This window comes from Molothrus ater, chromosome 5 (genome assembly GCF_012460135.2).
Source record: "Molothrus ater isolate BHLD 08-10-18 breed brown headed cowbird chromosome 5, BPBGC_Mater_1.1, whole genome shotgun sequence".
NCBI classification, from domain to species: Eukaryota; Metazoa; Chordata; class Aves; order Passeriformes; family Icteridae; genus Molothrus; species Molothrus ater.
The window spans coordinates 71,289,029-71,315,244 of NC_050482.2; the positions used below are offsets into that span (position 1 = coordinate 71,289,029).

A 26,216-nucleotide genomic window follows, 5' to 3' on the forward strand; every position below is an offset into this window, starting at 1 on the left:
GGAAGAAAAACCTGAGCAGGTGGGGGAGGAGGATGGGGGGCAGACAAATTGCAAATGCTCAGGCAAAACAAGAGACAAAACGAGTTCCCCCACCCGCATTCTCTTCCTTTCTCTACCTCCAGAATAAGATGTACATCCACAGACAGGGTCATTTCTGAGAGGAGGTTTTCCCCTCCAGTTTTTCCCTTTTCTGTGCATGCCAGTGTGGGTTTGCATGAGCAGTAGAGGAAGCTTACCTATGAAAACTGGTGGGCACCATCTCTGGGGATTCCTGCTGCCAGGTAAGATTTGGCTTTTCTTCTTCTCTTTGTTGCTTGACTTTTCATAGAGGGTGTCTCTTAGCTGGGCTCATGGGTGAGCTGTCTGTGTGTCCAGCCAGTGCAGCAAGTGCAGCTCCTGTGCCTGTCTAAGGCTAAGGAGGCTTACTGCAGAGTGGAGGATTTCCCAGAGGGGGAAGGATGTTCTCTCACTGCCTGCACTCTGCATGAGTGAAGGGGCACTTGTGGAGGTGTCCCAGCCTGCTGGGTGTGTGCTCAGGGACAGGGCTGTCCCTGGAGCTGACCCTCAGGCACAGGTGCCCACGCCAGCCCTCGGGATGTGAGTGCCACCAGGCTGTGCCACAGGTGAGCTCCTGGGAGTGCTTCTGGAGGGATGGAGAGCAGGGAGGGCTCCCACAGCCCAGCAGCTGAAGGCAGGGATGGAAGGAGGGGTCTGAGCCCCAGCTGTGGGCCCAGAAGAGTCAGGGACAAGGTGTGAGTATGGCCAGCAGTTGTCCTTCAGGAAGAGTGTCACCCACCAGACAGTGTCACTCAGCTGTTACAGCTGTGGTGAAGCACAGCTGGAGTGCTGCAGTGTGTCACCCTGATTTTTTAAGATTTTCTAAGCCTTCTGGTGTTTACATTCTTGTAACGAACTTTCTCACACACTTTCTGTAAATAACTTATTGTATTGCATTCTTTTATAGAAGAAGAGAAATTTGATAGACTGTTGGTTTGTCCAGTGTCATTGGAGAGATGGGTGGATGGGTCACTCGGGGACAGAGTTTAGTGGTGAACTCTCAGTGCTGGATCTACAGATGGACTCAATGATCTCAGGGGTATTTTCCAGCCTAAACAATTCTATGATTCTATGGTTACCCTTTTTCTGGCATTCCTGCCATGTTTGGAAAGGAAGTGTTTAGACATTCTCTGTCCTCATCTTTTGTGTCACCAGAGAAATATGGTATGGTGACAACCTGAGGCCATCCTTGGATAGAACCAGAGATGTCCCTCACCTCCCACTGGAACTGACAGTCTATAAGGAATAGTCCCACTGTAACACCAACAGCGCCAAAAGAATTTGAGTGGCAAATCTGTGATTGCAGTGAATCAGTCCTGTGTGTTCTGGTTTCACCAAAGAGGAGGGATCAAAACCAATGGTGCAGCTGGCTGTGGTTCAGCTGGGCACATTTCTCTGTGCTCTGTCTTGTGTTAAATCTTCCATTAGAGGCATTGTCAGGGCAACCAGACTGATGCTCTGAGATACATGGCTGCAGGTGGCTTTGAAAACTACCAACCTCCTTAAAGCCATGCCTCAAGAGCAGCTGGGGATACATTAAACCTGCAGATATCTATATATATATACACCTGGGGATATATTAAAACCTGTATATATATATATATATATATATATATATATATACACACACCTGGGGATATATTAAATCTGTAGATATCTATATATATATACCTGGGGATATATTAAAACCTACATGGATATCAGGACTTCCTTGCACTCTTCAATTTGACTGTGAGACAATAAAAGTAAACAATTTTTATGCTGTAATAATGTGAGCATAAGTGTTTTTTCAGCTCTGCTGTCCATTTGAGATTTGTTTCAGCTCAGTGGAACACGAGCTTGCATGCTGCTGTCAAGCATCAGTTTATCATATTCCACCACCTCCACACCACCACAGCAAATTTTTTGTGTTCTGGCCAATCCTGCATGTGGGATGCAGTGGAGGAGACTCTCTACACCTCTGCCCATCTTCTCTAGCTGGAAGATGCTTTGCTCAGAGACAAGGACAATTCATTGAGCTGTGGTGCATATGTTTTCCTTTCCCAGGTTTTGGGGCTTTTTTCATTCCAAAATTGCTGTAAGAATGCAGAGCATTTCAAACCTTGCAGTAGAGGCTATTTGATGTGCTTACATGGCAGCACACCTCATGTGATTGTCATAAAAGGATTTATGCTGTGAGGTACATGCTGGTTTTCCCCATTGTACAGGTTCAAAAGCAGGGTTCAGGTTCAAAAGTGTGACTTTTCCCAAGATATAAAGAAAATCAGAAGCAGAACAGGAATAGATGCAATAAGTGTTCAGCAAGCACAAAAAAATTATTTTTTTATTGCAAAAAAACCTCTATATTCTTAGTGTTGATAAGGAAATACATTAGAGTTCCTGTCAGGACAGTGTGAAATGCAAACATTTCTCTTATATATAGTCACAGCTCTTATTTCAAATGATGGAGAGATCTTGGTGAAAATTGTGGTGCCACAAAGTCCTTTTGTCTTGTTGATATAAGAACAGAGCCTAAGAACAAATACTAGCATCTAAAGATACACTTTTGTTATTTTCACCTGTATTTCTGGTCAAACAGGTGCCTCTTTGGGAAGCCATGAAAACACATGCATCCAGAGGTATAGACATAAATCCATACATATTTTTAACTTGTGTAAGATGTTTCTTCAGACAAACATGAGAGAACAGGAACTTTTCCTATTCATATTTTCAGGCAGCAGTTCTGTAAAACATAGGACTGCCTAAAAGTGAACACAGAAACCGATTTCATAAATATTTTCAGATCTGATTTGGAGATTGAAATTAAGAACAAAGTAGTGCAGTATGTAACTAGAGATTTAAGAATTGCTGATACCTTTTGTTTTCAAAGTGCAGTATTTAGTTTTTCTTTACTTCTTTGTATTTACCTGCAAAGAAGCAAATTCACATTTTCCCTGAAACAATTGACCACTGAGCCCTAAGACTCTATGTAAAATGGTAAAGGGAACTAAACCTCTTTATTCTTGTGTAACTCATTAGCTGAAATCAGACGATTAGAGCTAATGTTTCCATCTAAAACAATTCAAGTGCCTCATTAAGGGGGATAGATTTCCTTTGATCTAATTAATTCATGTCCCAGATATATGGGAAATTCAGAGATCAGTGCTGAGAAATCTCTGCAGGCCTGGTCACATCCAGAAACATGAATTTACATGTAGCCTTCAGAAATGTCATTTAAAATGTTAATGAGCCTTGTTTAGTCTGCTGGCAATGCTTGGCTAAATGCTTAATGAAATCACATTGATGATAGCCAGAGAATGAAGATGATGGCTGTTTGCTGAGTATGATTTAATCTCCATTATTATAGGCAAGTGGATTGCAAATTTCCATAATTAAACATCCAGTGCACTGGTCAGATTCTGTTGTAAAGTTTGGTAATTGCTGTTGTTGGGAAAACAGTCCAGCGGGGTGTTGCTGTCACATGATGAGCTTTTGAGGCTGAGCTAATGGGATGCCCTTTTAAAGTGTTCTCCATGTTTTCTGCTTTAGAGGCAGAGGATACCATCATGGAGGTTTCATCCAAGGAAAATACTCACTTTTTCTCAAACAACACAATCTTGCCCGTGGACCGATCTTCATTCAAATCCGAATCATCTGCATCCAAGGAAAAACAGTCATGTTGTGGAGGTATAAAGGTAGAGTAAGAGCTTTTGCATATTCCAGTAGGGACTTAGAAAATTTCTCTTTTTATTTTATTTTTTATTAATGATCCTGTTATAAATTCTGATTATGTCATGCTGAGTCAGGAGAAATTATTAGATACATTTCTAAGTCACAAAAAAATCTACAGATCTGTATTTGGCTAATGTTTGGCAATCATCAAATATTATTTTTTGGCTGAGACTTGCATATTGTGAGATCTTCAAGACCCATCCTAAAAAGTCCTTCTGTCTTCCTTATTGCTCCACCTGAAGTTGAGAGCAGGACAGATAGACAGCACAGGCAGCTGTCAGTGCAGATTGCTTTTTTAAGATAGTTGCTTTTTTAAAATAGTTCGTTTTTTAAGGTAGTAGCCATGGCAGTCTGCTGGGCTCTCCAAACTAATATTGTGTTATGGTCTGTGTGTTTTGAGTGCTGTATTATTAAAGCATGATTGTAATGCTCCTTGTTCAAGGGAACTCCTCATGAGGTGACTTTGAAATGAAACTGCAGAAGTGTTACTTCTTTTTTACCACTTTTTCCACACCTCTCTCACCCCCAAGAAGTTTTTCCTGCTCTGAGCCTCGGGATGTGGCTGTGCCTGCCTGGTGGGAGCTGCTTGGGACAGGGGGGCACAGCAGCCAGCACAAAGCTCTGCCTGCTGCCTCTGCCTCTTTTCCTGACACTCTCCTGGGTGAGGTCTCAACATCACCATGCAATGGTGAGATGATTTGAGTTACATGGAAAATGAGTCTTTGGCCTTGGCCCATTCTTTTCATGGTGCACAGTCTTTGTTTCTGTTGTTTTTTCCACTCACTCAAACACACGTCTACTTTCAGGAGTTAATCCAGCTCCAGCCAGTGAAATGAGCAATAGTTACCCTGAAGTCTATAAATTTTGAATGGTTTTGTTTTGAAATGGAAGATGAGTTGTTATTAAATAAATTTTGTACCATTCTATTGCTTCTCCATTTGCTACAATGATAATCCAATCCCCTCAATGAATAAAACTTCAGTCACACATTAGCCAGTCAGGAATCAGTTTATTAGCTCCGGAAAGAGAAAAGCAATATTATTTCAGCTCAGTTTCTTTCTCCTTAAAGTTGTGTCTTCTAGGAACCCAGACTGATATTACTAACGTATTTCTGTAGGAACTTAGAAAACCTCTCTCTTTTTTTGGTGAACTAACCATTTTTAAGTTCTGATTAGGTCTTGCTGAGTCAAAATGAAATTACTAAAGATATCTCAGAGTCATAAAAAAGTCTGCTTTGGGTTTTGCCTAAAGTGTTGAAAAAACAATATACAGATACAACAGGTTGTTTTTACCAATTATCAGCCTTCCTAGGTCTTAAAATTGCCTTCATTAACCAGAAAGATGTGGTGAAATATCTGTTTACAAGCACTGACAAACCAGAGAAGAATGTGAAATCATGTGTACCCTCCTGTCCCAGCTCTAGCTGAGGAGTGTCTTTCCACTACTGCACACCTGGGACAGAAGCAAACCCAGTAAAAAATTTGTTCCAAAGACATTTAGAAGCATTTCAAGTTGTAGTTTACCTATGCAATTTTCCTGTAAAAAAACCCAAAACTATGTGCTGTCACATTGCTATTTAAAATCCAAGGGCATAAAAACACGAAAATGTAAAGTATTATGATAATATTTGTACTGGAGAGTCTTCTGAGAGATGCTGCTGTAGGAAAAAAAGACCCAGAGAGGGTTTGTAAATGTTTATTTACCCACAACTGTTTCTGAAGGAGGGATAACCAGCCCTGGATAAAGTGACACAGAGATATCTTTGAATATACGTGAATTTGCATCCAGCAGTGATGTTGTTGCCACTGTGCCTTGTCAAATGAGATGTTGTGAGATTTGCACTGGAGGTGAGTACATTGCTCAGAACACCTGGTTGCTGGGAGTGTGATTGTCAGAGAGGATTGAGGAGCTGCACAATGTTCTAGACTCCTATTCAAATAAAACCTTAATGTATCTCTTAACTTCTGGGACTGGGTTTTATACAAAGCATCCATATTTGTATTCATTTTGGGTCAACACCACAAAATTAACCTGGAAGATGAGGGCTGGTCTGAAGGTAGAAACCAAAGTTATGGTTTTCATGACCAATTCCACTGTGTGTGATTATCTATGGAGCACACAAATTCAACTGGGCTGCATTCAGTGAGGGCAGATTTAGGCAATAGATCTGCGGGAACAGAGTTCACTCTGAGGACCCTGCACTCCCACCACAGGCACTTCAGACCAGCCCTCATCTTCCAGGTTAATTTTGTGGGAAAGGGGCTCAGTCTGTACCTTTGAAGTACAAACCAAAACACTGTGAAGGGAGATGGAGTTTAATTTCCAAAGCCCACTCCTGATTCAGAAGGACATACTAAATCAGATGCAGTGATAGCCAAGAGAAAACTGTCTCTGCAAAATAAAGGGAGGGGAGAAGATGCAAAATGCAGGGTGCACTCTGAGAAAAATGCATGTATTAGTAGAAGAGAGTTGCCTGGCAGGTTCATCTTACAGAACATGTAACATTTAAAAATGTTCAAAAACTCACCTCCCCACCAAGCCACACTTAGCATTTACCCATATGGTCACTGTGTAAGAAAAAAATCACAGGTTTCTGTCTTTCAACAGAGCAGTAGCTTTGGCATCTACCTGAAATTAGCAATGGTTGAGGGTCAATTCAGTTTTTATCAATATTGCTTATAAGAGATTAACAAATCAGCAATCTAGCATTTACTAAGAAGTAGGAGGAATATTGGTTTAGCTACTTGGCAAAAGAAGAAGTAGGAATGCAGAACATCTTTAAAATAATTCATATATCTTCTGTACTGCCTGATTTTAATCACTGTCTTTTTTTTTCCCAGATATTTCTTGGCGCATTGTCTTTTGTTTATTTTGCTAAAGCACTGTCAGGAAGTTATCTAAAAAGTACTATCACACAAATAGAAAGAAGATTTGACATCCCTTCCTCTTTGGTTGGTGTTATTGATGGAAGTTTTGAAATTGGTATGTGCTGTAGAAACACATTTTTATTTTCAGAAAAAAAAAAAAAGAGTGATGCAGTTTGTTCTGAAGAATGATTGCATGAATCTCCTTGAAACTTAAAACTGAGCAAGATTCACCTGGTAAAAATAAGTGGGGCTATCAGTATGATTGTGTTCAATAGGATAGTGCTAATACAAGCAATCAGCATAGACATAAAAAAAAAAATTGATAAGTTAAGCGCGTGGCTAATTCATACTAATAGATATTTTGAGTGTTGAATGAGAATTTTCCTGCACAGATTTCTGCAGGCAGAAATCCACCTCCCCCACAGGTGTTTGTCCTTTGTGATCTCCATTATTATTGGAGCATGTTATTAAGGACTATTAAGCATTATTTTTATTAAGCATTATTATTATTAAGCATTATGGCTATTACTAAAGAGCAGGAGGACAAACCTCTAACAGTAATCTACATTTCCTGTCCAGTCCCTCTCCTTCCCTCTTACACTAAGGTTTCCAGCATGTCATTGTCTCTTACAATTTCAGGTTACTGAATTTGTCTCATGGATGTTCTGTGGACTGTGACACTCACAGGAATGAAATCTTAGCCTAAGTGTGTACAACTCAGTTTGATTCCTCCTTTTTCTGCCTTTCTGGTTATTTGCTCTCTTCAGCTGGCACAGGCTTTCTCCTCTTTTCCAGCTGTTTATCCACAGCTTTATAGTTTTCCTAGCACAGGAGGCATTGGGCTCCTGCAGAATGCCTGGAAAAGGGAGAAAGTCCAACCCCACCAGCCCTGTCTCCCTGAAATCTGTGCCTGTGTTACATACTGGGAATTGTGATTTTAGGGGATCTCTTATCAACAAGCAGTAAAACTCAGTTTTCCTTTTGTACTCTCAAAGGGAACCTCCTAATCATAATTCTAGTGAGCTACTTTGGAGCAAAGCTTCACAGGCCAAGGATAATTGGAGCAGGCTGCTTAATTATGTCAGCTGGAACATTCCTAATTGCAATGCCCCAGTTCTTCATGGGAAGGTAAGTTCAGAGTGATCCCTGTTTTCCAGCTGGGCTGTGCTCACTGAATGGCACTCACTAAAACATTTAGGCATTGGTTATGATGATATAAATAGGCATATGGGGATGTGGTTCCTTAATTTAATTTTTTTTTGGTGAAAAGATTTATTACTGTAGAGCAAATAATTATTTCTTTTATAATTTTTAAAAATATTGTTTATCATTAAAAATAATTCTTTATTTTATAATTTATTACTGTAGAGCAAATAATTTAACATGTATACTCTTTTCAGTTGTAATCAGCTTTTTTTAAAATTAGTCTCTGATTTTGACTGGCCACATTTTGTTGTGGTTTAGGAATTGTTGAAATGACAGTAAAGAAGTCATGACTAAACTCAGAAAGACAATCTCAGCACAAGCCAGAGTATACACCAGTGTTTGATAATCTCTTAGTCCAAATTCATGTATCATAGTAGAGCAAAGTGCCTGTTAAACTGAAATTAATCACTGATGCAAAAAGAACCAACAGGACAATATTCATGTACAGCTGCAGTACAAATAGAGCTCTGTTCATCCCTTGAAAAGCACCACTGGCAATGGATCCAGATGGATTCTTATGGATGCAGATGAAATTTGCATTTAAGTGCTATAGGCCTATCTGGTAGTTACAGATCTGCTTGCTTTTTCTTATCAGTACTTACGGATAAATACAACTTTGTTGTCCAAACAGATACAGGTATGAAAGATTCCCTTCCACCATAAATTCCACTGTCAGCCTCTCTCCATGTCTGCAGGATAAAAGCCAAACTCCACTCTCAGCCCTGGAGAAATCTCAAGCAAAAATAAATGCAGGTGAGAATTGTCTCTGTTAAATCCTGGGGCTGGTAGTGCTTGCTGTCATTAATGGTCCCCAAATCCTTCTGTCAGGAGATCCCAGTTTTGATTAGTAGGAAGTGAAAGACTTTTCTAAAAAGAGTTGTGGTGGCAAATTTATAAAACCAGCAAAATTGTCCTGTCTTTGAGGCAGCTCATGCTAAAAATTTTTCTACCTTAAGCTATTTCACAGTTTTCCTACTGTTTCTCCCACAACAGAAGTATTTTAGGAGCCCTGGGCTTTCAGTGTCAAACTGCTACTACAAAACACATGGTTGCTGTCTCTTGCTGTGCCCACAGGGTGTGAGAAGGAAGCAGGCTCTTCCATGTGGATCTATGTTTTACTTGGAAACCTCCTGCGTGGAATAGGTGAAACCCCCATCCAGCCCCTGGGAATTGCATACATTGATGATTATGCTGTTGAAGAGAATGCTGCCTTATATATTGGTAAAATAAATATAATTTCTTTTTCCTCATAGATTTCTCCCCAGAGGAGAGAACTGAATAGTTTTGAATAATGGAATGAATGTTATTGAATTAACTTGCCCTCATTGTTTTGTGTGCATGATTTCCAATATTAAAGTTTATTTAACAGTCATGTACACCCAAGGGACCAAGTTCCCATTTAATTATACCAGCACAGTTCCATTATCTTAATTTGGTGAAAGAATTTGACCTTGGGTTCCTGCTGTTACCCTAATCTTCCTAATTCTTCTGGATGTGGGCTGCTGAGCCTCTGTGCACATTCAGTTCTCTGGAAAGTGATACAAGCAGGCTCTCTTTTAAGCACTTAAAATAGAATTTCAGTGGGCACTCAAAACATTCCTCCAGATTCATGTAGGATTATAAACAATAGTACTGAAGCTTTAGGAAGTTGGGATCACCCTTTTTTTGTGTTCATTGTCTGATGGCTGTACCTGAAATATTACCAAAAAGTCCTATCTCACCTGCTCTTGACAAGTTTCCAATCAGGCAAAAGGCAAAAAATCGGATTCTCTCTGTAGAAGATTCCCTCTTCCCAGATTTCCAGGTGAATTTTTCAAATTCAAAGTATTCAGAAAGTTTGGCTCAGGGTATAGTGAAACATATTAACAGTGGAAGCCAAAGTAAAGGGATTTCTCAGCCTGTTCAAGGCCTACCTCAACTAAAAGTGATCAGTTAACTTAAAAAAAAATTACATTTGCTCCCCAGTTACTGTGATCCTGTCAGCTAAAGCATTTCTAGCAATTGTAGGTTGATGCTGCTGTTGAGTTCAGGCCATTCCATTTGCTGACATTTTTTCCTTCAGGCTGAATGTAACTCTTTAATTGGATAACAATAAAAAGTGTCATCATAGTGGGGAAAATGACTTTTTTTCTTCTTGGAAATATTTCAATTTGTGTAACTGTATCTTTCAACACTTCAATGTGTGTCTCCTGCTGCCTATCACATTCCATAATCTGCTGTCAGATGCAGAAGAACCAGTGCCCTTTTTTAGCTCAGGAATGTAACAGTGCCCTGTTTTCCCTTCCAGGCTGTGTGCAGACAGTGGCAATTATAGGGCCAATATTTGGCTTTCTCCTGGGATCCCTGTGTGCCAAACTTTACGTTGACATTGGCTTTGTGGATCTGGGTAAGTCAGAACACTCAGGCTTTAAAAACCCAGTCAGGGTTTTTAAACATAGGCTCCAAAATGCCTAAAAATAGGCTCCAAAATGCCTATTTTTGGCCAAGAACTCTCTGGTTATCCTCTAGGCATGAGGGGCTAGCAGGGGTAGAGTGAGCACTCTGTGAAATGAGAAGGATGACAGCAGTGTAGGGGACAGATGACAGCAGAATAGGCTGGCAAGGAGGATGGGGGTTGAGGAAGAAGGAGCTCTGACTCTTCCTCAGCCCCAGCAGATCTGCAGCTGGTGCATTCAAGAGATGCTCTGCTAAGAGGTTCTGGGGAGATCATAGGAGCCAGGAGGAAAGAGGACTGAGGCTCAGGATCCTGCATGTGCCTTTTTAATATTTATTGCCTAGAAACGTGGTTTGGCAGGGGCACCACCTGATTGCTCTTCTTCAGAGAAAGCAATAATAAAAAAAATAGGAGGAAAACAAGTTTTTTCCTGAGGTTTTTGTGAAGAACAGCCTGGCTGGGAGCAGGTGAGTGGCCACCTGGACTGCCACAAGTGCTGGTGCTGGCAGCATCTCTGGGGAGGTGCAGGTGGCACAGCAGTGTCAGGGCCAGACTGCTGCTCTGCCCCAGCAATTAGTGAGTCCTCAGCATGTCCCCACAGCTGCTCCTGTAAAACACCCACAGTGACACAGAGCACAGCTGGACCTGGATGGAAAAGCCACCCTGCAAACCCACCTTCCTTATCAGCAGCACATATCCTCCAGATGCGTTTATTTGATATAAAGTTCTCCTCGAGCCAGGTCTCATAAGCTCTTGGAGATCTATGTCACACCCAAGATAGCTCAGCCACCTCAGATGGCATAAAATCAGCTGGATGGCTTCTGTGGCAGTGTTGGCAACAGAAAAAATTTAATAAAAGGCAAAATAACAAAGTTCTTTACAGAGAAAAACCGAGCCTGGTGCAAGAGGTTCTTGCTCCTGGTAAAACACCTCACAAAAGCCATTAGTTTCTTTGTTTTCTTCTTTTTCTAGTGAATTGCTTAGGCAGGACTTTTTGGTTTCTGTCCAGTTGGCTATCCTTAATTTTGAGGTGACTCCCAGGTGCTATGATTGTCTTATTTACCCAATTGAGGAGAGAAACTTCTGGGCTTTTTTTCCTTTTTTAGGAGACAAAGGGCAGTTTTGTCACTCCATAAACTGGGTGCACATTCCTACATTTATTTGTTTCTTCTCTTCCTCTTTCTGCAGACAGCGTCACCATCAGCCCCAAGGACGTGCAGTGGGTGGGAGCGTGGTGGCTGGGCTACCTGATAGCTGGGCTGATCAGCATCCTGGCTGGCATCCCCTTCTGGTTCCTGCCCAGGCACCTCCCCAAGCCCGAGGGCAGGAAGGACTCCAGCACCTCCTCTGAGCACTCCAGGTTCATCACTGAGGACAACAAGGACCAAGGCACATCCTCCTGGCAGCAGGCGAAGATTGCAGATATGGCAAAAGGCAATTCACTTGAGTTTTCTTGCTGATTGATCTGTTTTTCTCTCAGAGGCTTTTAGACTTAAAAATTTTATACTTTCTGAGTCCTTATTTTAATGGTCTCAGAATTCTATTTTTCCCCTTTCACTCTCCAACTCCATAGTACACACAAAAAGGTCTTGTCAATGTTCCCTGGATTTGCTATTGCATGAGAAATGGCTGAGATTCGTAAAATTACAGTAGTGGCCCAGCACATATCATGAAGCTCTGCAAAAATGTTAGTGATTGTTGCAGAAGCGGTGCTCAAAAAAACCCATCCCTTTTTTTTTTGCTAATTATTTTTTTCCTGTAAGTTCATGCGTTAGGAAAACAAGTACAATATCTGATTGGAATATAGATGGGCACAGAGCAGCTACAGTTTTAGAGGAGGCTGTCTGGATTTAGACAGGAGCTGGTTTGCACAATTGCATTTGCTTGGCCATGCTTTGCCAAATGCATTTTCCCTCAGAACTTAAATCTGCACCTCAATATTTCTGTGCTTACTGTCAGCTGTGCTGAGCACTCTTTGCCCCAAATTAAGCTAAACACTGCTGTGGCTGTTGAGGACACAGAGGAACCAAATCATTCCTGGTTTATGGTGGAAAGAAGGTATCTAAAACAAGATATCTCTTCTGGGGAATTGATGCTTAGTGTTTTGCTCCACTGTTCCTCCGTCCAGAAATGAGGGAGCTGTTAGGAGCATCAGGGAACTTAACAGATTCCCTCTGAAATGTTTTGCAGTTTTGGGGTTTTTTGGAAGGGGCACACATGTTACAAAGCATTATTCCAGCAGTTATTCTCTCTCTGGCCTGCTTGTTATTTCTGCTCTTTTGTCTTGCAGACTTCTTGCCATCACTGAAGAACCTCTTTGGGAATCCAGTTTACATTCTGTATTTGTGTGCAAGTATTATTCAGTTCAATTCTTTGATTGGCATGGTGACATATAAGCCAAAGTATATTGAGCAACAGTATGGGCAGACATCTTCAAAAACTAACTTTGTTATAGGTAATGCTCTATCTGCATCTTGATATCTTTAAAATGGACATTTTAGGAGTGGCATATACATATAGGAAAAATCATATTTGTTTTAGGGTATGATCATTTCTTCTTCCTTGTCTGACTTTAAGTAATAGTTCATAGAAGGTAAGTTATTTCATTTCTGCTTCAGCACCAATTAACTCTGAGTTTATCTATGCAAGAGTTACTGTAAAAGTTTACATGATTTGATATCTTAATTCCCATTTCACTGGAAATTTGAAAAGTCCTTCCCCTTCCTTTCCCTTCCCCTTTCCCTCTACATCATATGTACATACATAATGTATGTACAATGCAAGAAAATAACGAGGAAATAATTTTAAAACAGTTTACATAAATTTATCAGAGAGATCTACTGCCTTGGTGGCTTCCCATTTATTTCAACAAAACAAAGATCTGTTCAGTGACTGCTATGGATGACACTCTGAAGAGATTTGTGTTAAATGAAAGGAAGACAAGTCATATCCCTTAGAGCACAAGAGAGAGAAGCTTCTTCAGCCTTTGGGTACAGAAATCAACATTTTTATAGCTGACTTCAAGAGGGTGGACTGGACTGCCCAGCTGCTGAACCTGCATGTGGGGTTCAGCTCCAGAAGTCCAGGGCTTCAATAGCATTAGCAGCAAAGAGGTTTACATCTCCCCAGCCCAGAGGGAACTGCCTTGTTCCAGAGCAGCATTAGTTGCGCAGCAACAGAGGTCTATATGTGCAGAAAAGCTGATATGATCCATTGTGCTATGTTAATTCCATTCAACATAGAAGCTGGAATTTCCTGGCACCAAACTCGTCAAAGCAAGGAGAAATCTTCAAATATAGTTGATGGCCAAAGAAAGTCCAGAAAACAATCCCTACATTCAGTGTAGTACTTCTCTTTGTATTTAAAGATTTTCTGGAGCTAAGCTTTCAGGTATGTGCAGAGTGAGGATTAAGAACCATTGGATTTCTCTGAGCGCAGGGACTATATCCAACAGGGAGTGTGTGATGGCTTGGTTAGGGGAGGATCCTGCTGAGTAGCTGTCCCTGCAATAAGGTGATTTTAATTCCTCCTTCTTCTTTCTCTCCAAATCCACCCCTCCTAAGGAGCCTGAGGGCTGACTCAAACTCACAGTGCTTATTTCTTTTTCAAACATCTTTTACTCTTTCTTCTTCTTTTTTAAAAAACAGTTTCTGTCACAATCTCTGATAGATATCAAAAATTTCAGAGCAATTTGAAGCACTGAAAAAAATTTAAAAGTCAGATCTTGCTCTGGCTTTTGTAACATTAGATAAAACTAAATTTGTCCTCTAGGAATCAGCAGATGACTCCACTGACAAACTAATTGTGGAAAAAAACACCTAGCTTAAGGAATTGGAAGAGCATTATCTAAACTTTAGCCATAATCTCTCTGTCAACAAACCGGCAAAGAAGCATGTCCTTGAGAGTAAGTTTTTCAAAGCTGTCCCAGCACCTTTGTAAGACTCCAAGGATCAGTCTAAGTCTGGACAAAATAAAATGCCCTGACTGACGATCTTTTATGTTTTGTTCCTTCATCTGATTGCTGCAGCTGTTTTTGTGGCTGACAAAGTTTGTCCATCAAGCTGGGGTCTTCATTAATACAGATTTTTCTGTTTGATTTCAGGCCTTATTAACATTCCTGCTGTAGCCTTTGGCATATTCTCTGGAGGACTGATCATGAAGAGATTTGGAGTCGGTGTTGTGGGGGCTGCAAAGCTTTCCCTGGGATCATCTTTCTTTGGTTACCTTTTGCTGCTCTCCTTGTTTGCCATGGGCTGTGGGAACTCGGAGGTGGCTGGACTGACTGTGTCCTACCATGGGTACGCTGGCAGGGAAGAAAGGGCTTCTGCAAACCCAACTCCTTCCTCATTTTGTTTCACAAAGCAGATCTTGTTGAAAAGAGAGTGGCTGACCTGAATGTGCTTCCCAAAAATTTGATTCAAATCAATGGAAACCACTCCATTCCAGTGGGTGTTGTGTCATGACCCTCTCATGATTGTGGCATAAACCAGTGGGGCTTTTGTCACAAGTGCAGATTATTTTTCTGATTACTTTTAAATTATTATTGCCATGGGACCCATCCTATTAGCCCAGTGATTCCTGGAAATGTGAGTAGCTCAGTAGGGGGGAAGAGATTCAATTAATTGTTTCTTGCCTTTGTGTGCCACTGAACAATGAATGGCATTTAAGAGCCTTTGAACTCAAAACTTAAGGATTCATGGATTAATCATAAGGTACACCTGAGGCTAGCATTTTACCCATGCTATTACTCTGTAAAACTAACTTTTTGGGAGGAGTTTCCAGCACTGACTCACAGCAGCTGCTCCACTAGTGTCTGATGACTGAATTTGACAGAGAGCTGTCATGCAAGGTATCAGACACTCAGTTTGGATGAATCCCATTCTGATCAGCTCCTTATTAACTTCTACAGAGACCATTTCCCCTGAGTAACTCACTCCCTTCTGTGCCACTTGGGTAGTTGTGTTAAAGCTGCACAACCAAAACCTTAGAAAATCTGAGAAAATGTGTGAATATAAATTGGTAGCTGTCCCTGTAATGAAGTACATACTGTCTCACAGTAGGTGGTGAGATAGTGTGAAAACCTTTGGATAACAGAGAAATGAGGATTTACACTGCCGTGTGGGTGTGAAGAGATAACCTTTAATGGGCTACAGAGGGAAGGGGTGGCCAGGTGCTCCTGGCAGAGAGCATCGCCCCGTAGGTGATTGTGGTTTCCTCCACATCTGCTGGGCAGCTCCTCTGCAGCTTCTCTTTTTTCCACAGAGCTAAACCAATGAGTGACCACGAGCAAGCCCTGTTTTCAGAGTGCAACTCAGGCTGCTCCTGTTCCAGGAATGACTGGGACCCCATCTGTGGGGAGAATGGAGTTACCTACGTGTCCCCCTGCCTGGCCGGCTGCCGCGCGTCCAGCGGCACCGGGAAAAACACCGTAAGGCAACCCTGCATTGCTGTGTGGGGTGGGATCTTTATATCTGATACAGGGTGTGAGAAAATCCTTCATTTCTGTGTGACATGGGGTCTTTAAATCTGATACAGGGTGTGAGAAAATCCTTCATTTCTGTGTGAGGTGGGGTCTTTAAATCTGATACAGGGTGTGAGAAAATCCTTCATTTATGTGTGAGGTGGGATCTTTGTATCTGATAGAGGGAGTAAGGCAACCTTCCATTTCTGTGTGAGGTGGGATCTTTATTTCTGATACAGGGTGTAAGACAATCCTTCATTTCCATGTAAGGTGGGACCTTTCTTTCTGATACAAGGCACCGGGAAAAATACCATAAAATCCTTCATTTCTGTGTGAGGTGGGATCATTCTTTCTGATATAACCAGGTCTGTCAAAGTGGATTTAAACTGAGCACAGCACATCCTCTTCAGCCCTGAACTCCTTTTTAGCAATCTGGCACTTACATTTAAAAGTTTTTCACTTTGCTGTTGCCAGCAGAAATCACAAGCAGAGAATGTTGGAGGCTTTTTTTTTTTTTTTTTTTTGAGCTTTTGGCTACCAAGACTGTTGGAAGAAACCCTAATAACTAGATTCATCAACAGTAGATACTTTATAATTTTCTCCTTCATTGCATACGCCTTTTCCTTTCGTAAAATATTTCCCACTTTGGACTTAAACTTTCAGCCATCCAGAATGTGCAATTCCTGAACATCCACTTCCCCACCATTTAGGTTTTAATACACTTTTGCCTGCTCTCTTCCAGGTATTTTTTAACTGCAGCTGTGTGGTGGGAACCTTTGAATCTTCACAAAGCTCCTCAGCTGTGGTGGGACCGTGTCAAAAAGGAAATGAGTGCCCCAAAATGTTTCTGTATTTTCTAGTAATATCAGTTATCACTTCATACACTTTGTCAGTAGGTGGCACACCTGGATACATACTGCTCCTAAGGTAAGGAATAATTCCTGCTGGCATTGCAAAGTGTTTTCAAAGTGTTTTGACACATCACTGGTACTCCCTCCCCTCCTGCTATTCCTAGTATTGGGAAATGTTTTGCAGCTATGCAAGATGGCATATTCCATATAATTGTAGCTCCCAGATTTTTCTCCTTGTTTTAACAATCGTTTTAGCATGAGATTTTTTTTTTCCTATTTCCCAATCACAGATTTATTGAATGCTTGTCCCAGTGCATATTTAACTGCTGGAACTATTTGTCCATCACTGTAAGCTTTGAAGCTAATTTTAGCAAGTGCAAAAAGCATTTAATACTACAAGTGCCTAATCTGGATTTTTGTCAGCTACTTGCAATGTTTGGATTCCAAGTCCTGCTTTGCTCTGTTTTGGAAACCTTTCTTTCTCAGTTCCTTTTTCCAAATTATTTCCAGATGGGCACATTCTACTTCTCAAACAAAACAAAGAGTAAATCCAGTTTAACTAATCTTTAATATTATAGCTGTGTTTTCTTGCTCCCAAATTCTCCTTGGTTTTGAATTCAATTTTCTGGACCAGGCCCTGTCTCATTGCTGGTATCTTTATAGCATATGGACAATGCCAGTATTAGAACTGGTTGAACATAAGCTTTATGGAAAAACCTAAATAAAGAAATGTGACTTCAGCTAGGGTTCCATCACAATCCTTGAAGCAGAATAAATATTCACACAGAGACTTTCAGAAATGGCTGAGGTGAGGATCCTTCTCCACTGTCCTGCACAAACCCTGCCAGTGAGGTGTGCACAAGCTGCACACCTTTTGCAGCACTCAGTGGTAACCCTGCAAGTTGTGTGAGGAAAGCCTCACACAACTTGCAGGGTTACCACTGAGTGCTGCAAAACCTCACAACATCTCTCTCCTCCCCAAGGTCTCTCTCCAAGAACAATCACACTATAATCCATTTTACATCATTTTTATTGAAGCTCCTGCATAGCTGAGCTGTCCCTGTGCCAGGATGAGGATGATTCATTGTGGTGGTGTTCACAGGGGTCCCAGGACGAGGGAAGAGATGAGAATCTTGACTCCATGTTTCAGAAGGCTGATTAATTATTTTATTATATATATTGTATGAAAAGAAAATTATATATTAAAACTGTACTAAAGAAAGAGAAAGAAGGCATCAGAAGGCTAGCAAAGAAAAGAATGGAATGATAATAAAATCTTGTGACTGTCCCAACACAGCTGGACTTGTGATTGGTCATCAAGTAGAAACAACTCACATGAGACCAATCAAAGATGCGCCTGTTGCATTCCACAGCAGCAGATAATTACTGTTTTTCTTTTCCTCTGAGGCTTCTCAGCTTCTCAGGAGAAAAAATCCTAGCAAAGGATTTTTCAGAAAATATGTCTGTGACAGTCCATGAGTGGAGGGCTTGCAGCAAAGCCTTCAGGATTTGTGCCAGATTTCTCTCTGTGGTTGCTTCTGCCATGTTGGATAAATATGGGCATAAGGCTGTGCAGGAGTGCAGTTCCTTTCCTCTTTCCCTCCACATGAAATCTTCCTTCTATCCATAAGGCACATAGTGGAAAATGTGCAAATCTGGTACCACACAGGGCCTCAAAATTGTGGTAGTCAAGCTCAACCTTCTGCTTTCTTCTTGTCTCCACTGCATAAAAAATGGAGTGTTTGGGAGATGTTAATTACTGAGCACATGCAAGCTCAAATCTCACAGAGCTGCCTGCCCTTCTCAGCCATAAGAACCTGCTCTTGGGGATCTTACTGCTTAATCAATTCAGTCAGAAAAGCTTAGAAAGATTTTCAGTTACAATACTACACCACATTGTTATATGAAATCAGTAAAACAGTTTTATTGGTTCTGCTCCAATGCTTTTATTGCTGTTGAAAATCATTTTACTTTGAGAGACATTTAAGAGAAACTGAGAAGTCATGTGTTTTCCTGCTGGATTGGAGGCATCCACCTTGATGTGCAGCTAAGTTTCAATTTCAGTAAGTTCAATCCTTTTTTTACTTTTTTTTTCTGCACTGCAAATGACCTGTGGGCACAACTCCACTTTAAGCTCATGCTTACTTTTGTCTTTTTTGAAATCCATCACTGACTGTCTTTCTCAAAAAATCTGGCTGAATTGAAAGTGTGCTTCTGTTACCAGAAGGAAAATAAATTTTCCTTGACACAAATAGTCCCAAGGTCAAGTTGCAGGCTTCATTAAGTATTTTTTTCCAATGATCACTTTTAAAAATTATTCAGCATTCAGTCATCTCTGTTAAGATTCCAGCACTTAAGCAAGCTGATGTTTTCAGATGAGCAGCTATCACTGCACCTGCCATGGAGGACAAATACAGCTAAATCCCTAAAAGCCTGTAAGATTTAGTGACATTTACTCTGATGGTTTGCACACTGAAGTCATTGAAACATGCTTACAGCTGGTGACCAAGTCATTTCTGAAATGTCATTTTGGTGATATTAGTGTAATTACAGCAGCCAGGGAATTTGGAAAGCCCTGAGGTTTTTGGGGAAAAAAGCCCTGCAGTTCAGATAGCTGTTGTTCAAGCACCAGCTATTAATAGCAGGACATTAGGCAGTGAAAAGGAAGTCTCAGATCTCCCTAAGAGGTCTGGCTATCACTCAGCTTCACAAAGAGCTCCTGTTTCCTTGCAAAGACAATACAAAGAATAAAACAATTTTTTTTCATCTGAGAGTGAATATTTTTTTGCAGGATATAAATCCTGTGAAACACATATCAAACATCCAGTTATTGGTTTTATTTTCCACTTTTTGCTTTCTATGCCCTCAGATCAGTTTAGGAGGACTCTAGGCTGAGGAGTGCTTGTGTAGCAGGTGTCTAGTAGGGGAGCAAGACACTGTTCTTCCAGCTCAAAGTCATTTTACAGGCATGCCCTCATAGATAGCAGTGCTTGTATAAACCACAATCAACAGACTGTGTGATGACAATCCATGGCCAGGGCATTAGAGAATAATGTGTGGAAAACCACCCCTGGTGAGAAGCAATAAAGTTTGCTCTGAAATGTCTTTATTTTTTTTTATACATATTCCAAATTACATTAATTTTTGCAGGAGCTGAGACTGTATCTCCAGAGTGCTATGTTCATCCACAGTGACAAATTGAATTTCAGCCCAGTTCATTTTTTATTATTTGAATATTTATTTAAATATATTTATTATTGAATAGAATGACTGTGACAGAAGTTTTATTAATCACCACATTGATGTACGTGTTACCTCACATACCAAGAATTCCTTGTTTGACCATGTGACTCGCACTACCCACTTGCCAAAATCAAACATATATCCCGATTTGTGCTGTAATAGTCAGTCTGGTAGGTGCTGGAGGAGCAGCAGGTTTGAGCAGCTGCTGGGGCAGAGGTGATTCCTACAATTCTGAGAGGCTCCATACACACCCTGCTGCCAGCAGGGTGGGAAAGGCAGCTTTTCCCCTGCCCATCACCTCTCCCTCCCTCCAGGAGCCAGGATGATGATCCAAGGCTGGAGCAAGGCTCATCTGGAGCCAGAAGAGTTGGATGTGTGTGTAGGACTCACCCTGCAATCTCAGCAGGCTCCAAATGCAGATGGTCTGCCCTGTGAGAGAGTGGCCTGGAGGATTTGCCTTTCCAGGAGGTGTGATCCTCATCTAGAAAGGGTGCAAGGAAAAGTGAGTGCCTGAGTACCTTAGACTAGCCTGGGACTTGATCCTGAATTTCAGGGAGTGTCTAACTGAATAAAGCCATCCAGTGGATGCATATTTCACTAGCAGTTTTCTTGTCAACTGTGTTAGTAACACCTAAGTGCTGATATCATCTGAAAATCCACAACCATCTTAAAATGTGATGTTGAATATAGATGTTCAGAATTCCTAGATGCTGTTCTGGTTTTATCACCTTTTTTACATATTTCTGCAGTTTGCTCAAAGTCCATGACATGAAGGAGGAAAAGGTCACATTTCTTTCCTTTCTCTTGCTTTCGATTTGTGTTCTAATTAGATACACCTGATGCTTTATTTCTAGTTAACACCTCTTTTATTATTATTATTTTCAGGTGTATTAAACCCCACTTGAAATCATTTGCACTTGGTATCTATACCCTGGCAATAAGAGTACTTGGTAAGTCCATTTGTACTCCTGAGTCAGTTTTAATTCACTCCTCACTAATCATTTATCTTAGAATTAAACTTTGGTTGTTGGAAAGAACAATGTCTATCTGCAAATAGATATCATATGATTTTTTTTAAAAAAGTTGGAAAAAGGAAACTGCTTTGTACTTCATAAATCAGATTATTATATCTTAGGTATAATTAAAATACACAAGGACAATATTTATAGAGATGTGATCCTGTAGACTATGAAGCCAACATTAAAATTACATCTTGTCTCCTTACTCAGCAACAAGTGTAATAGAACAGCTGTGGCTGAGAATTTGTGATTGCTTTTCAGGAATACATTCATAAGTTTCTAAGGGAATTAATGTGACAGACTACACGTGTGCCTGGGGGTGGGGTTCACTGCAGCCTTGCGGCAGAGCCATCTGAAATCAAGGGTAACATGAGATGCCAATGAAATGGAAATTCTAAAATCCTCTAGGTCTTCATGAAAAAAAAAAAAATCAGCAAGAAGCAGGTCACCTATTTACATGAGCAGAGTTAGATGAACTGGAAATTATATCAAAGCAAGCTGTTGGCTTCTTTCTTACACCTTTGCAGGCCAGGATTTTCTCTCCAGGGTTACATTCTCCTCCAGCACCCCAAGTGACACAGAATGCAGGGTGTCCCCATCAGACGTGAAAAAGGCTTTTCATTTCCATCAGCCCCAAGAACTGCAGTAGGTTTGCCCCTGCCACAGTAGGATCTCAAGATACTTGGGGGATTCCTGCAGCCCTACTGCAGGCTCCAAACCCCACTGTCTCTGTCCCTTCTCATCCCCACCCTACACCTAGGCTGAACAGGCTCCATTGCTCTCAAGAAAGGAGAATTATCTCCTACTTTTTTTCCCCAGAGATGTCCCGCAGGGTGAGGAAACCAAACCGTGGCCAGAACTCCTTCCAGGGACTTCCAGAGGCTTTTTGATGTTTTGTCATGTTTTCCTGGCTTCCCACAGGGAGGAAAGGGTGGTGTGTGCCTGGGCAGCATAAGGCACGTCTTCCCCAGCCAGCGTGCAACTGTCCTTGCTGTTGGAATATACTATTGAATGTTCTGTGTGAACCTGCTTCTAGATCGAAACTGATCACCCTAGACAGTAAATTTCTCACCTCTGTTTGTTTGTTCAATACACCCAGCGGGTATTCCAGCCCCAGTGTATTTTGGAGTAGCCATAGACACCACTTGCCTGAAATGGGGCAGCAAAAGATGTGGGGGAAGAGGAGCGTGCAGACTCTATGATGCCAGTGCACTCAGGTAATGCTCTTTTCCATTCCTTCCTTACCTTTTGTTCTTAAAGTACATCTAAACCTGGCACTGGTAGCAGAATTTCTGTTGGAAAATTTGAGTGAAAGATCTGAAACTGAATGAAAAATTCTGACTAACAATATTAACAATAATGCTCACATTTCGCTCCTTTGATTCAATCTCTTTTTGGATAGAAGGGGTGGATCATCTTGTTTCAGTATCAGCTGTAAATAATTGTCTTTTAATAATTCACAAAAAAAAAGTTGTGTTGCAACCTCAGTTTTATGCTAAAGCTTCCCTCAGCTTTCAATATCTCTGCTGTCATAGTGTATGTGTAAATAAGTTATTAAAGCTAATTTTTCTCCATGCTGGAGCTGGATCTAAAAATGGAAGGCAAAGGTGCCACAAAACATGCTTGGCTTATCTAGAGGCTTAAGTGCAGAATTATCTTTATCAATTTATTGTTAGAGGAAAGTAATTGCCTAAACTGCATTTGTGAAAGGTTTCTCCAGAAATGAAGAATGGAATAACAGTGGTTAGAGGAAAATGGGAGAACAGGTTGTCCCTTCTCCCACCACAAGGAAAATAAACATGAGAGAAGGGTACATCTTGTTTCGAAAACTTGAAGGAAAGAGCAAAATCTCAGCTGGGACTCTTTTTGCTAATAAAACATTATGATGCTATTGTTGCTGCTGTTGTTGCTGTCATTATGCCTGCAAAGCAAAAATGCCATCAAATGGTCTTGTCATCACTGGTACTGTTTATATATTAAAAAATAGAGTAACTACCCCAAAAATATTAGTGCTATTCTTACTGAGGCACATTGGGGTGGAGGTCAGTCAATGCCTGAGATGCTTTCTGGAGCACAGAGCACTCTCCACCTGACCTGGGTGAGCTGACAAACTCCCCTCTCCAGGGTCATCCCCTTGACTGAAGTGTCCTTACCCAGCCTTACCTGATGAAAAGATGAATGTGTCCTTGATGCCTTCTGGTCGTGTGCTGGCTCTGATCAATCATTTCTCTCTCAGGTATGTGTACCTGGGGCTGACTTTGGTCTTGGGCACGGTGTCCATTTTCTTCAGTGTTGCTGTCCTTTGGGTTCTCCGAAAAAAGTCATCTCCACAAGATGAGACCCTCTCAGCCAACGGGGAGAGAGGCGCCTGTGGGACAAAGAGCAGAAAAGATAATTTTGTCAATAGTGACCAGTTTATTCAGTCAACTTACTGGCCAGAAAAGGAGACCAGGCTTTAGGAAAACTCAGATCTCCACCGTGCTTCTACCCAGTGAGTGGTGTTCCCGGCAAAAATCCATCATCAGTGAAGCAGTATCTTAGTAGCCGCCCTGAAAATGTTCACCCTCTTGAAATTTTCACTGTGAACCCCAAAAGCAAAGACCACCAATATTTTTTAGCACGTGAACAGCTCTGAAAACACTGCTCACCCTTTTTTTTCTGCTGAGTGTGGGGATTTCCTACGGCTGGGGAGGTGCATTGTGCCTTCCCCCAGACCCAGTTTTTGCAGCTGCCCCTCAGCTCCCTCCCTCCTCGGGAAGCTGCCAGAGCTGCTGCTGCCCCTCGGTGTCCCCCTGGGTGTGAGGGGCAGTGGGGAGGCTGCCCTGCAGCTCCCTCTGCCATGGCACCAGCCAAGGGGGGCACAAAACCTGACTTGGCCACCTGGAAGGTGCAGGGATCTCCGGCACAGAGCCTGTCCTGGCCAGCAGCAAGGCACGGGGCAGGACGAAGGTTTGCTGGGAGGAAAAATCAGCCACGGGCTCTGGGCACCTCATGGGTTCCATCCATAACACCTGGGATGTCAGTGTTGTGGTTAGGAATCCATTGTCCAGTAGCTTTTGTTGCAGCACAATGATCAGCAATAGAAGTTGTGGTTAACCATCAACAATAGCAGTTGTCCTTACAAAGAGGCCACAAGAGTACCATCCAAAGGAAACTGGGATGAAAATAGAGCTTTTTTTAGATCTCCAGCAGTTTCTTGCTACTTGCTAGTACTCAGTGTACTAAATAATTCCATGCACTTTATGATGTAATAACAAAATTATGCAAGATACGTATGATTTATATTTTAAAAAGCTATGACAAGACAGCTTGGGAAAAATAAAATTAAATTTAATTAAAAGACCAGGTGACTTGGGGCTTTTCCTTTTAATTTATTGTATTTTCCAGCTGAAACTAAGACATTTTTGGGGCTTTGTCAATATATGATATTAATTATATTTGGGGTGAGAGTGCAAAGGATAGCTGTTTAATGTGAAAAAAATCTCAGGAAAGCTTGCACTGGAAAAGATGATGGTGGGCCCACAGGGATATCCTTTAAAGCAACCAGAATTTTTGAGCACATGGTGAAAGGTAGGCTTCATCCTTCACCACAATATTGGCCGAACAAACCCTCATCCCATCATTTGTGTCCAAGCAGTGACTGTAGGTACCCTGCTGCCTCTCCTATGGGGTGCATGAGGAGGGGCACTGCATAAGAGTGGGATTCACTGGGCTTTATCAATGATCAGTGATCAATGTCTGTCCTGTGCCATCAGGGACCTACCTAATCCACTCAATAGCAGCACCAAGAAGGATGGTGCTTAAGCACCAAAAATCTGCAGAAGGTAAGGCTTTAAACCCATTACTGGGGAAAATGCATTTGTCAGAGGAAAAGCCAATGTCACCCAGATTTGCCTCATGGGTGAGTGTTTGACAGTGGTCTGGAATTTGGAGAGCCAGTCTCCTGTCCCAGATCTTTGTCCTCCCAGGTGAGTGTCAGAGGTTATGGACACTGAGGTCCTGCACATTTGTGGCTGTTCACACTGGGCTCAATACCACTGGATATTGAACTAAACATAATTAAAATAATCTGAAGATTTATGAATATGGGACTAAGGCAAGAGTTGTGGTTGGGGTGAATCACAAAGAATGGCATTCCTATCTCAGGTGTCATTCATATTACATCATCATAAAAAGAGCACAAAATGTCAAACTGCACCAGCGCCCAGGAGTAAAAACAATGCTGGGAGCCTCCCTTAGCCCCCCAAGGAGGGCACTTCTCATAGAACTGAGCTGTCACATCCCATGAGAGAAAGGAGGAACCCATCTAAAGTGCACACTGGGATAAAGAAGGAGAGATATCTGCATTTCACTCAGTGCTTAATGTTGTATGAGTGTCAAAGCAATGGGGACAATTCCTGCTTTGTGGATCAGTGCTGGTGAGGACACTGCCACTCACCATCTATGAAGCTGTCACAGGGCCAGGAAAATTCACTGATTTCACCTGGGAGAGAGAAAATTTTCTTCTCAGGAGCTGGAAAAGTGCTGTGTGTGGATTCAGTAGGAGAATGATGTCGATAACACACTGTTGTTTTGATTGTTGCTGAATTGTGTTTATCCCAAGTCAAGGACTTTCCAGCTTCCCATTCTCTGCCAGTGAGAAGCTGCACAAGAACTGGGAGGGAGCATGGTCAGGGCAGCTGGCCCAGACTAGCCAAAGGGATATTCCCTACCCTGGAATGCCATTTCCAGTGTATAAACTGGAGGGAATTGGCCAGGAGGAACCAGTGGTTGTTAAGGAACAGACTGGATATCAGTCAGCAACCATATCAGGCATCAAAAAGTTGTCTTTCTGAGGTTTTGTTTCTCTTTCTTTTTTCCTCCACTTTCATTGCAATTATTATTATTCTATTTTATTTTATTCTAATTATTAAACTGTTCTTAACCCGTAGGGTTTACCTTTCTTTTTTTTCTTTTCAATTTTTTCAATTTTTTTCAATTCTCCTTCTCTGTGAGGGCAGGATAAGCAAGCAGCTGCATGATATTTAATTGTTGGCTGGGGTTAAATCACAACAGGAAAATAAAGAAATTAAGATAATAAACATATTCTACTCTAGTTCAGAAAGAAACAAGGACAGAAAAAATCAGCTTCATGGGTTATCTCCTATGGCCATATATTAAGCCTGTAGTTGGTGAGTAATTCTATAAAATATGGGCTTTCCTTCTAGAACCCATTTTCTTTACACATAAGAATACCAGAAAAGAATTTGTTTCAGTAACTCCTATTTGCATTATATTTTGAAAATGTCCATTTTTCTCCTCCCTTCCTTCAGCTATGATAATCCTGTAAATTAGCAAGCTGATAAGAAACCATTCCCACTGTGAACT

At 41.4% G+C, this 26,216-nt stretch overlaps 1 protein-coding gene across 1 annotated transcript; it reads left to right on the forward strand.

The window, feature by feature from the left end:
* On the forward strand, window positions 1-24,192 carry SLCO1C1 (solute carrier organic anion transporter family member 1C1). Its single transcript, XM_036400152.1, has 16 exons — window positions 1-19; window positions 123-281; window positions 3,586-3,731; window positions 6,609-6,750; window positions 7,631-7,763; window positions 8,473-8,594; window positions 8,916-9,062; window positions 10,129-10,227; window positions 11,464-11,709; window positions 12,566-12,730; window positions 14,378-14,573; window positions 15,538-15,703; window positions 16,479-16,663; window positions 20,716-20,780; window positions 21,949-22,066; window positions 23,086-24,192. Exons 2-16 carry the CDS (start codon window positions 197-199, stop codon window positions 23,306-23,308), a joined length of 2,238 nt encoding a protein of 745 aa, XP_036256045.1. The 5' UTR covers window positions 1-19; window positions 123-196; the 3' UTR covers window positions 23,309-24,192.
* The last annotated feature ends 2,024 nt before the right edge of the window (window positions 24,193-26,216 follow it).

Bases quoted from the DNA above. Each gene is read 5' to 3' on its own strand.
- SLCO1C1 (XM_036400152.1), top strand. From the start codon at position 197: ATGCCAGTGTGGGTTTGCATGAGCAGTAGAGGAAGCTTACCTATGAAA. The intron at 3,732-6,608 runs GTAGAGTAAGAG...TTTTTTTCCCAG, and splicing joins CATGTTGTGGAGGTATAAAG to ATATTTCTTGGCGCATTGTC. The intron at 8,595-8,915 runs GTGAGAATTGTC...CTGTGCCCACAG, and splicing joins TCAAGCAAAAATAAATGCAG to GGTGTGAGAAGGAAGCAGGC.